The sequence below is a fragment of the Lissotriton helveticus genome, chromosome 5_1, assembly GCF_964261635.1.
Source record: "Lissotriton helveticus chromosome 5_1, aLisHel1.1, whole genome shotgun sequence".
In the NCBI taxonomy this organism is placed as follows: Eukaryota; Metazoa; Chordata; class Amphibia; order Caudata; family Salamandridae; genus Lissotriton; species Lissotriton helveticus.
In genome coordinates, this window is record NC_136065.1 from 1093872486 (window position 1) to 1093884755 (window position 12270).

The 12270-nt window shown below is 41.2% G+C and overlaps 1 protein-coding gene across 1 annotated transcript in view; it reads right to left on the reverse strand.

Moving 5' to 3' along the window:
• Positions 1-12270, reverse strand: part of CALHM3 (calcium homeostasis modulator 3) — a 56879-nt gene that overhangs the window by 33150 nt on the left and 11459 nt on the right. The window contains exon 2 of the mRNA XM_078641173.1: positions 6023-6278. Within this exon, the coding sequence (XP_078497299.1) occupies positions 6023-6278 (256 nt within the window). The remainder of the gene's footprint in view (positions 1-6022; positions 6279-12270) is intronic.

Sequence of the window (12270 nt, forward strand, 5' to 3'; positions counted from 1 at the left end):
CCCAGAAATTTGGCTGATACCTGTTATTTATCTGTAGTATTTCCAAAGATCTATCATGTAGAAAGTTAAATGAGCATGACATGGGTTTCTTTGCAAGGCCAGAGCGTAGTAGTAGTGCTTCTGAAATAGTTGGAGATATTTTTGGCACAAGGATTCCTTCTGTCAGGGTTGTTTTAAATGACCTCAAGATTAGGAAGCTTTCTACAATAGCTGATAAATTAGCAATTAGCACTGCTGGGTCATTACTGACTGTTGATAGTAAAATCATAGCTATTAGATTCATGGTATTGCAAAATCAGTTTGCATTAGATATTTTGCTAGCAAAGTAAGGCGGAGTCTGAAAGATGTTGAAGGTTTAGCAATGCCACACTGGTATACCAGATAAGAGGGAGGAGATAAGACGGTTTGTGGAAAACATCACTGATTTGAAACAGCACCAGAAGGATTTAGAAACTACAGCACATGGGAAGCGATTGGAAAGGGATTTGCCACAGTAAGCAATTGATTGAGTAATACAGGTATTGGGCTTTAAGGCACTATATTGAACCCTATTAGAATTATTGAAATGTGTTTGATTTGTTTGTTTGCTTTGTTTAACCCCTTCAATGCTGACGACGGCCCCCGGCCGTCATGCATCAAGCTGGGCGTGTGCTGATGACGGCTGGGGGCCGTCATGATCCCGCCCACTCTTCAAAACAGCCGCACAGGCGCAGAATTCCGGCCGCGGCGGAGGGGTTAAAGGATTCACATATATGAGATCAAAGAAGAAGTAGTTGAGGGGAAGGGAGCTAAGAAAAAGAGAAGTGAGTCAGTGTAAAATTTACACTGAAATGAAGTAACTGGTAAACTCCAGATGCAAGATGTTGTAGACAACAGATTTTTGAGATGTCTCTAGAAAGATTAATTTGATTTGTGATGGACATACAAGCCATCAGTGGTGGAGGGAGCTTTGGAGCAGCGTACATTTAGGCTCCACCTTCTGTTTATAACGTATATGCATTTACGTGTAACTCTTATATTCAATGTGTGTTTAATTTCATTAATCTGTGTGTTCCACTCTAATATGAACTTTGGTTGGCTATCACTTTCGGGCATGTTAAGAAATCATGCTTAACTGTACTGAGTTGGATGAAAATCAGTGTAACTGCATTTACCAAATATGTATTTATACTTTAATAATAGTTGTTTGATTCCTAAGGTTAATAATATGGTATTGTGCTTCCAATTTGATTCTTGAGGAAATGTATAGCCTGGCGTCAGGTCTTAGCTGAGCATTGCACGCTTTAAGGTTGGCGGTATGCTGGTTTTGTCTCTTCCACATGTGTGGTATCAGGTTCCTCGTTAGTTAGAGAAAGAGTTATTGTTATATATTAGACTGATAGTGAGGTTCTTTGAAGAGAAAGCTAGCAGCAGAGTTGGAGAGATGACGGTAAAAGCAGCCTACCGTGCTTGGCATACTAGGAAGATGCAACTCTCATGAGCAAGCAAATGTGTACCTAATTGTGTGAGCATGGGAATTTTAGGGCGTTACCAGCTCCCATCAAATGCTGCCATGGGATTGGTTCCAGACTGTGGGAGCGTGATATAGATGTTCTGGAACCTTCAATTGTGCGTCTAATTAGTGTTCTATTGTAGTAAAGGCTGGGCCTTGTTGCGCACATTGTTAAGTTTGCATAGGCTTATTATAAGTTTAAACGCCATTTTACTTTTTTGCCGCATTTGCACATGACACTACATATAACTGTTGTTGTAAGTTAGGCTGCGTGAAAGGCTTCACATAAGAACGGCTTGTTTTCAGCATCCCTAGACTTACATCTTGACTCTAGTTTGCACACTGAATTCTAAAGCCTCCAAGGTTATCATAACAAGGTAGCTGTTGTTCGGACTGATTGACTCACGTTTTTAGCCATAACATAAATGCAGCTGCAGCCAATGTTATTCTGGCACCTTTAATATCGCACTGTAAGCATGATTGCAGACACTTGGAAGAATCCCGTTTTTCCAGAGAGACAGAGAGCTTTTGCAGATCCTGATGTGATCCATTCCTGCCGATTCTAGGGGTATGGAGTCCCACGTACAAGCCTAAGAGACCTTCCATATTTTATAAAACATAGGGCCCGATGTAGGTAAATCTTATTTACCGACTCTAGAATACCGAAGTTTACCGATTCGGTATTCTAGATTCGGTAAATGAGATGTAGGAAATAATTCGGTAATTTTTACCGAATCGGTATAATTCGGTAATTACTGAATCGCTATTTACCGATTCGGTAATTGCCAATGATTCCTATGGGCCTTGAGGCCCATAGGAATCAATGTCAATTTCCGAATCGGTAAATACCGATTTGGTAAAATTACCGAATTGTCAAGGGGGACTGGGTGTCACTTTGACACCCTGTTGCACCCCTAATTCTGGCATGTATGTGTGCCACATGGCACATGTGTACATGCACAGATGTGCATGTACACAGGAATTCGTTATTTACCACAAAATAGAATTTGGTGGTAAATAACGAATTCTTAAGGGTCAGTGGTACTGTTTTCAGTGCCACTTACATCTAGATTTACCGATTTGGTAAATTTACCGATTCGGTATTTTACAGAATCGGTACATTTACCGAATCGGTAAATTGACAGATTATTTAAATTTTAGGCCCCCTACATCTCAAACACCAAATACCGGTCAGTAACGGCCGAAATTCGGTATTTACGGCCATTACCGACCGGTATTTGGTTACCTACATCGGGCCCATAGTTCCTAGCTAGGGAGGGTGAATCACTAGGCGCTATATGACCTATTTTCACCATCATTATAATATAATTTCTCCCTTTGTGTTTTATGGAATTGTAACAATGCTGATCATATTATTTCTAATCATATGTCTGCTTATGTTAGCAAAGATACTGCATCTTAGAGCACGTCGTTAAAATAAATATTTTAACCTTTCCTGTGTCTCTTTTTTACTCCTGTTGTGGACTGGTATGAGAGTATAATGAAAGAGTGCTCTTGCTTCCCGCCATTCCTGAATATAACCTAAGTCGTATGTTCTGGGATGTCTAATCATTGGTTCCTTTGCTATAGGACGAAGAGCTAATGTGGCACTGATGCTAGCTGGGTAGGGTTTCTAGGCACTGAGGTGAATTTTTTGGTACACCACAATTCACTGAGGTCCTGGGTCTCTGTGCACATTTCTGTGTAGGAGCAGAATCCCTGCGACTCTATAGTTAGTTAGAGCAGACCTTACCCCGACTTAGAAGCGAGAAGATTTCTCTGTTGGGTTCCCCCCCCCCCCGAGTAGAAAGATTCATGCTGGACACTTTTGTTTCCTCTGACTTTCTACTGAGGTTCATTGAATGCTAACATCTTCTTAACTTCCTCTTCAGAAATTCCCATCACTCTTTCATTTCTTAATTTAGACAGGGTGTGTTTCTTCATGGAAGAAATTTGGATATTTTGCTTTGTTTACATTTTGATTGTTTCTATTGGGTATTTCTTAATACTAAAATGAAGGGTATTTGAACATTTTAATATCCTGTTTGGATTTTTGATATTTTCTTGACCACTGCCAATTTTACTGATTGATGATTTGACTGATATTTGGAAAACAAATCTCTACGGTTGAATACCATCGTCTCTGTTGTTATTGTGAAGCCACATTGGTTTATTGTACTGGATATGTATTTTTGATTTTAGCTCCCTCTCAACACTTCAAGTTGGCAACCAAAGGTCTATATGACCAGTGGGGGCTTCTGTTTTATGGTTTTACCAATAGATTGAGATTCAAATACCCCTTCTCCATCAACTGCTGGTGCCTGTAGGAAAAATCCATGTGCGCTGAAGCCAATAAATGCTGACACGGGCAGAGCTCTGCTCAACTGTGGGTACCTCAACTTGAATGATACGCAGTACAACTTTGAGGGGCAGCCTACTGGCTGGCTGTACAAATCTTCAATGTATTGTTTATGTCAGAACCTCTTTTTCCAAAGCAGCAAAGCAGAATTGATCCAGTTAAAAATTTCAGAGGCTGTAACTAGGTTGAATATGTGAGGGAAGATTTCATTGTTCCTGCACAGTGGGTACATATTATGTATGAGGGAATCTTGAACAGGTTTTACCTGTCCTACATCTGGTAGGTGGTGTGTGTGTGTGTGTGTGTGTGTTTGTAAGCTGCCACCCTGCTGCAGCCTATGTTGCCCCTGCTCTATACGTGTGAGGAAAGTTTCCATTGCTAATACCTGTTCCTTGTCTCTTAGTGCTTAGTGGAGGTAGAGAAAACCTTTCCACTAATCAAAGGACATACAAGTCACATTAACGTGGCTCGAGATAACATGCGCTTTTTTATGGTTTGCCCTTGAGCCTCATCATGATATCCTTAAACATTTCATGCAGCTCTTTACAAACATAGCGTTACTGTCTACAGACTCGGTCAATAATTCTAGTTTTTGGGCCTCCATATCATCTTCCGGCATAGAAGCACGTCCCCCTAGGCGTCATCAGCCAGGCTGCTCACACACGCCTTTAAAGACAAGGGCAAGAGCAAGAAAAGAAGACAGAGGCTGCACACCAGCATCAGTACCACACTGCTCTCCTTGCAATCACCAGCATCACAAGCTCCTCATGACTTCCAGAGCCGGACTGGCCACTCTACCACCTTGGCATTTTCTTAGTGGACTATTGGTTAGAAGGCTGCTTGCAGGGCTGGGTCTGCTGCCACGATTCAGTCATGAAAGCCCTCAAGACCAATTTTAGTTACCTCTACCCCAATGAGTCTCTAGTTTCCCTTTGGGTAGTACTATTAAAATGCTGCATCTTGGCACACACCACCACCCTGTCTCTCTTTGTCTCATTCGGCAGCCATATTCCGCCACTTGGCTAATTCCAGATACGACCCTCCTTCTATTCCTCACCTTATGCATTATATCAGTCACTGGGATCAGTTTATCCCTGCTCCTTCCCCCACTGCACGTGTCCACAGTTTCCACCAATCCACCTGCATGTTCTTCAAATCCGAACTTGTCCCCTTTCATTCTGCCTATAGAATATGGAGTTTACAGGGAACAAGAGCAGGCAGCATGGCCAAACCACCACCCCTTCTTCTGTGTCAAACCCTAATAACACTCTCTTCTCTCAATACCCTACCGTATCTTACACTCACAGATATACTGAGATGATTTCACAATGACTGGGACCTTAATCTCAGACATTTTATCCCTTTATATCCTCCATTCACTGACCTTGGCCACCTCTTACCCTGATGTCCTTACCAGGGCCGCTTTAGGGCAGCGCGACTGGGCGCTGACCTTTGGAATGGGGCGCTGACCTCGGGGGGAGGGGGGCACTGTGTTTAGCAATAACGTATGATTGGAGAGATGAGGGGCACTTTTGCCAGGTGGCAGTGAGAAAATCCGAGAAGGCTGTCATGGGGTGTTGGGGCACTAAAAATTATTTTGCACCGGGCACCACCAGCGCTAAAGCCAAAGCCAGCCCTGGTCCTTCCTGTCTGTCTTTGACTCCCACGCCCATGGAACACATCCAATTCCAGTTCGAAATTTAGTGACCACTGTTAAAACTGCTGAAATGATTTGGACAATGGCATATGTACTTTTAAAGATAACAATACTCTTAAACCCCGGTTGCCCTGTATCGAATGGCATATCAGGAGAAAAGGAGCCCCTAGAGGTAACTTCCTATTTATAGGTCGTGCATGTTTTTTTATCAACATACTCAAGCATGTGCATTTATCCACCCACACATTGATCCATACAGCATTCCACCAACATTTATCCATTCACAAACCCCATCTTGCTATTGACCCAAACGTTCATCGATCATCTGTGCATTCATTCATAAACTTGACTCTGCAGGTCTACCTGGATATGCGATGGCACCTGCATGTGTGTTTTACATATGTTTACATCCATGCATACATATAAAGGAACCAAATCCAACTATTACAACAAAAGTTCATATATTGGCTTGTAATGGTGCCCTTGTTCAGAAGAGGCATGCAGGAAGTGTTACCTGTGACCAGCAGCGCAGGTACCTGGAAATGGCCTTTCTGGAAGTGTGGTTTTTCACAAGCTCATCCTCCTTGCAGGGGACCTTGGAGAGCAAGATTAGAACCTCCAGGGACGTTTTATTGGCAAAGCCAGAGAATCTGTCTGCATCAATTGACTCGCTGAAGGCGCAGATGAAGCACTTTCCGTCGAGGAGGGTGACAATTATCCAGACCACAGGAGCGATCATTGCCCGCTGGATGACAGAAGTGCACATGTACCTGCAGCAAGAAGTAGACAAGAGGCCGCGTTAGGCATCTCAGAATCTTAACTGTGTGGGACCAGGGTTAGACTCAAATCATACAAAGTATTCATTTAAAGCTAAACACATGATGCCATGCATTGTGAAATATTTGAAAAGCATATCTATGATTTTAAATGTATCTGTTGGAGTAAACAGAATGTGTGTTTGTCATGCAATCATCTGTATCACACCGGCCTATTTTCCATTTGTTCAAGGTTTATCAGAGGTGGACTTGAGCTGGACATATGTAGGAAGGCGCAAAAGTCAGGCACGAGCCAAAGGTGTAATTAATGTGGATGTGGGGAAATAGAGTTATCTTCAATCTCTAATATCTTACCCACCAATCAGAAAATTAGCCTTGCTGCCGAAACCGACGGTGTTTAGCATAATGCGCTGCCTATGAGTCATTTGTATCTCCTGCACCAAAAGCTCCAGGTAGTCTCTGCTCACTTCTGTGGTTTGATATGGGGCCATGGTCTTCAAAGCACTTGCCTTAACAAATGAACAAGAGAGGAATGGCACTGTGTTCTACAGAAGATGCTACAACTTTCTAGCGAGTATTTTGCCATTCTTACACACTTCAGATATTTCACTAATAACTTGGTAACGAATGACTCACCTGATCTATAATAGTTAAATTATTGTGTGACATTCCTTTTTACTCAAAGAGGCACATCAGGAAAAACAGAAAACAAATGTGATTTCATCCTTTCTATGGCGGAGCCAACGTATTTATATCACACCCTTGACTTCCATTTTTAAATCCTGTGAACCAGAAGCACCTCCATTGATGATATAACAATAGGACATCGATGCAGAAAGACTGGCTCATCGCCATATCTGTCAAACACACTGCAATGTTCTTTCACATTTCAGTTCTCTTTCCAAAGGCTCATTAAAACACCTCCACCTCCACATGGTGAGATGAAGAAAGGATTCACATTTGCAATAATGATGACAGCATGCGGCCTTTATACTCCTAATGGGCTTGTAATATTAGATATGCCTGCAATGTCTGCAAAAAATATCTTTTGGATAAAAACTGAACAACTTTGATCAATTCCATATTAATCAGTATCGAGTCTTAATGATATGAGTGTTCAACCAAGAATTGAAAGCGATCATTATCCATTAATAGCAAAGCTCCTACTTCAAGGCTTAAAGAGGCACCCACTAACTTAGTTTTGAAACCCCAAAACATGATACTGCCATCTAGACAAAATACTCAGAAATCAATTACAAGAAATTATTACTCAGAAGCAAGCCCCAACGAATGATATAATTCAAGCCTTCATGAATATGCTCACATTCATCCCCCTTTATCCAAAAATATCACCAACCTAAAATCAAGAAATTATTCCATGCAAAACTTCAAATGGTTTGATGAGGAATTTTATGCAAAAAATACTAACTCTAATGGAAGACTTAAAAAATAGGTATCTGAACCGACAGGGGAGATGATACTAAACACTTTAAGAGGAGAATATAAGCTATTAACTAAACTTAAGAAGACACTACTACATTTTCAAAGATTGGAATCTGGTAAAAAGTGGGCTACATCAAAGTGACACAAGTAGATTTTGGCAATTAGTCAAATGGGGTTGCAGCGGGACACCTACAAACCTAAACAGGGGAGTCGAATGGCTCTGAAAGTTTTCTGCTCTAATTGAGAACAATAATAGCTTCGAGAAAGAATGTGAAGATGGGCCAGAGTCAGTTAGCATATTAGGCTCTAATTAAGATTTACAATTTACTGAAGAAGAAATGATTCATGCGATTTAAGGCCAATGGTCAGGTCACATTATGCACCAGGCCCAGATAAAAGGTTATTGGATGTTTTTCGAACCAAGGCATATGGGTTCTCCTTTTTTAAGCAGTCTACAAACTGATCTGGAAATTCGAAGACGTTCCCTGCTAATGGACAACAGAGAATATCATCTCTATTTTCAAAAAAGACTCGCCATCAGACAGTGCAAACTATTTACCAATGTCATTGTTGGATGGAGCAGGGAAAATCTATAGGAAACTATTACTAAACCATATACAAGACTAGGTTGAAAGGGGCCGGAGCCTGGCTAGCCTGCTGGAAGTTTTCATCACCGCAGTGGGCGCATTCGATCAGCAATGATCAGGCAACAAGGCTCTGTTTCATGTGCATTAAATATGTGAAGTTAAAAAAAACCTCCCCTGACAAGAAAACAGGCTTAGACTCAGTCAATACAACACTTCTTTGATCCACGCCGAGGAAACAGGGGATGCCTGAAAACCTACTATTTGTTTGGTATCAGATATATAAAATATAATTTTGAGTTCTTTCCCATCAAATTTCTCAACATCTGCTTCGTTGCCTCAGTATATTGCGTTATGTGTTGGACATATGCACTTGAACTCCCTGATTTGAAGAAATGAATGAAAATCTGTTTAGCTGTGTTTGTTCTCTCCACTCACCAACTGCGGATCAGTAAGCATTCTAGATATTGCAGATTGCGTATTCAAGGATCTAACACTCACATTATATTCCATGAAATTTAGAATCCTCAAGAAAGAATAATGTAACTTTTCTGGAATCTAGATAAATGTATGAAACTCACAGCAATGAACAATGGCATAGACAATTTACAATTATCCGATAATAATTTCATTTTGTCAAACTCAGTACATTGCATTGAGATATTTCATCAGGGCTAGCTCATAGCAAGGAGGTCATCAATGATTCCCAGCTCCTTAACTACATCTCATTACCTGGCTTCAAATTCAGTCATTCTTGTAGAATTCGCTGACATTTATTGAAGATCAGCTCAAGACCAGCAGGTGTCTGAAATACCTCCCACCTTGAAACTATACACATTCTGGTACTGGACTCTAAAATTTCATATTGCGTGACCTTTGTAAAAAATACATCGCTGGCATGGAGCACAGTGCCATTCAATCTAAACATATGCAGTAACTGTGCCTTTTTTTTGTGCAAAATCCTCTATGAATCTTCACAATCCCAGGAATTATTGTCCAAACAATTATGATAGACATAGGTCAAACACCTTCTGGTCTTCATTGAGACAAAACAATCTGTAGTCCTCTAATGTAGTGAGTGTTGAATGAGTCTGATGTGTGAATGTGATTTTGGAAGTGAAATGGCAGGGCCTTAGTGTGAGATAAAGTTTAGAGGTAGCTTTCCTGGATCCTGGATCTTGGATCTATCAATGACGTTTGAAACCGTTGACCAAATGCTTTTTAAAGGAGTCATGCCATCTGGTTTTGAGGATTCTACTATGTAGTACATACAGTGCATAACTTTATCATCTGGTCAGTCAAAAAGTACCAAGATGACATGTGCATTACTACAAAGCTTCAAATCGTTACTAGTCCTTGTAACCATACAAGTACAGGCATTGGCAAGTGTAATTTGTCACTTTCTGTTGTCATTTCTGAAGCAAAATCCTTTGCAAATGGCTTATACCAGAATATATTATGTGCTAAAAAAGAAAAAGTGCACCTATTATTAGTGACTTCACTGTAAAACCTCCCTCCACACTGCCCCTCGCTCTTACCTTTTATTCAAAGTCTCTTGAAGTGGTCAAGAACATAGGAGCCTTTTTTGACTTGGCACCACAAATTTCAACTGTTGTAAAAGTTGGCTTGTGTCAATTGATAACCTTAAAGGAAATGTTCCCACTGGCTACTTTGAATAAGAAGAAGGCTGTTATGGCTAAGACTAGCCAAAGTGCGCATGAGGCAATATTTCACCAGGCACTCCATAAATTTGGTCTGTATGGTATGGTGGGAAGAAAAAAGCCATTACTCAAGGACGTCCTCACTGAATCTCATTTGAAGCACGCAAACATGCTCAGGAGACACTGTAAACATATTACAAAATGCTTAGAGGTCCGAAGAAATGTATATGGATATTTTTTGCCCAAATGCAAGTGGTTATGTTTTACACAACCAAGCACAGCACGTTACCCAAAGAACACCATCTCTCCTGTAAAGAGCCAATATCATGTTATGGGATTCTTCTCATTGGTAATGATTGGGTTACTTATTATACGAATGGACCTAAGTAGAGAAAAAAACACCAGGAAAACTAAACATGTTGGGGCATGTTATCAAGGAACGGTGTTAAAATTATCGCTGCTTTAGCGGCAGGAAACTGCAGCTAAAGCGGCGATAATAGGCTTGATAATATGTTGTAGAGAATTCCAATAGAAGCCCATATTCACACCAGAACATGAGCTTCTAGGGGAATTCACAAGGACATATTATTAAGCCCATTATCGCCCCTTAGCGGCAGTTTCCTGCCCCCTAAAGCGGCGATAATTTTAACACCGTTCCTTGATAATATGTCCCTTAGTTTAATACAAGAAACCTTAAACAGTGGGAGAAATTCACAGTTCAGCATGAGACCATCTCAGTTACAGCTGCAATAGTTGGGCTAAGTGTCATATTGCAGAATAATACAAAATCTTTTCAGTCCCAACTATTCATACAGGAGTGTAACAACCATTAAGAACAGCATCTTTCATTTTAGGAAAGTAATGCTTTTTTCGAAACATTACTGACCCAAATATTCATTACCGTAATATGCATCTCAGGAGAAATTTTGTGGGAAAGAGGGAGAGTTTTATTCCCTTACAGCCCCCCACCACTCCATCTGCGCTGCAGAGTACAGAGACTCCAGAACAGAGCACCATAATAACTATTAAAACGTGTGCTTGATGGCACTTGCACTAACCCTGGCATTTTGGTGAACTGTCATCCATGATGATCACCTGAAAATTAACGTGACATGAAGTTTGGTAAACTCTTACACTTTCATAAAGTTCAGGTTCAGTTAGGCACGTCCACATGGACCATCCTTTAATCCTGCCCTACATTCGACACCATGATGACGTCTGTGTCTATCACTGAGTTGCCTGATTGTATCTTAACAATGTAGTCTCCCGGTTTGTCCTTCTTCTCTGTCCACGTGTTTTCCCTTTGTTGATATGCACCCCTGGAGGAAGATAACTTTGAATGCTATTGGATGAACTTTTGTTTAGTGACAACAATTATCTTGGCCAGTTCTGTGACCACTTAGAAGAACTCTATGTCCTGACACATCCTTTGTGCTCCAAGTCTGATAAAGGGCAGTACTTTGTACTGAGCCAAAAACAATGTACTACATCGACCAAGATGCCTAGAGGTAATGACGATGAGACGTGATGGCTGTGTGCTCCTATCCCCTTTCACCATTTTAAAAGGCTTCCTTGAGCCGCTTGAGCTGACGAGCTTGGGATCGCCTGCTTGCTCTGAGTGGAATTGTGCAAGTGAAAATTAAGTGGCAGCATGTCCAGCAACCTACTAACTTTTTCCCTACTGATGACGGAGGAATCCAGAAACACGTGTCTAGGGATACGCTACTAAAAATATGACATTAGCCAGTTATCATTGCGAACTTTGTACTGAGCGAAAAACAATGTACTTCATCGACCAAGATGCCTAGAGGTAATGACGCTGAGACGTGATGGCAGTGTGCTCCGATCCCCTTTCACCGTTTTAAAAGGCTCCCTTGAGCCGCTTGAGCTGACGAGCTTGGGAGCGCCTGCTTGCTCTGAGTGGAATTGTGCCTTTAAACATTAAGTGGCAGCATGTCCAGCAACCTACTATCTTTTTCCCTACTGATGATGGAGGAATCCAGAAACACGTGTCTAGGGAAACGCTACTAAAAATATGGCATTACCCAATTATCATTTCGAACTTTGTACTGAGCAAAAAACATTGTACTACATCGACCAAGATGCCTAGACGTAATGATGCTGAGACGTGATAGAAGTGTGCTCCTATCCCCTTTCACTACATTAGACACCATGCTAACGTCTGTATCTATCACTGAGTTGCGTGATTGTACCTCAACAATGTAGTCTCCTGGTTTGTCCTTCTTCTCTGTCAATGTGTTTTCCCTTCGTTATTATGCACCCCAGGAGGAAGATAAC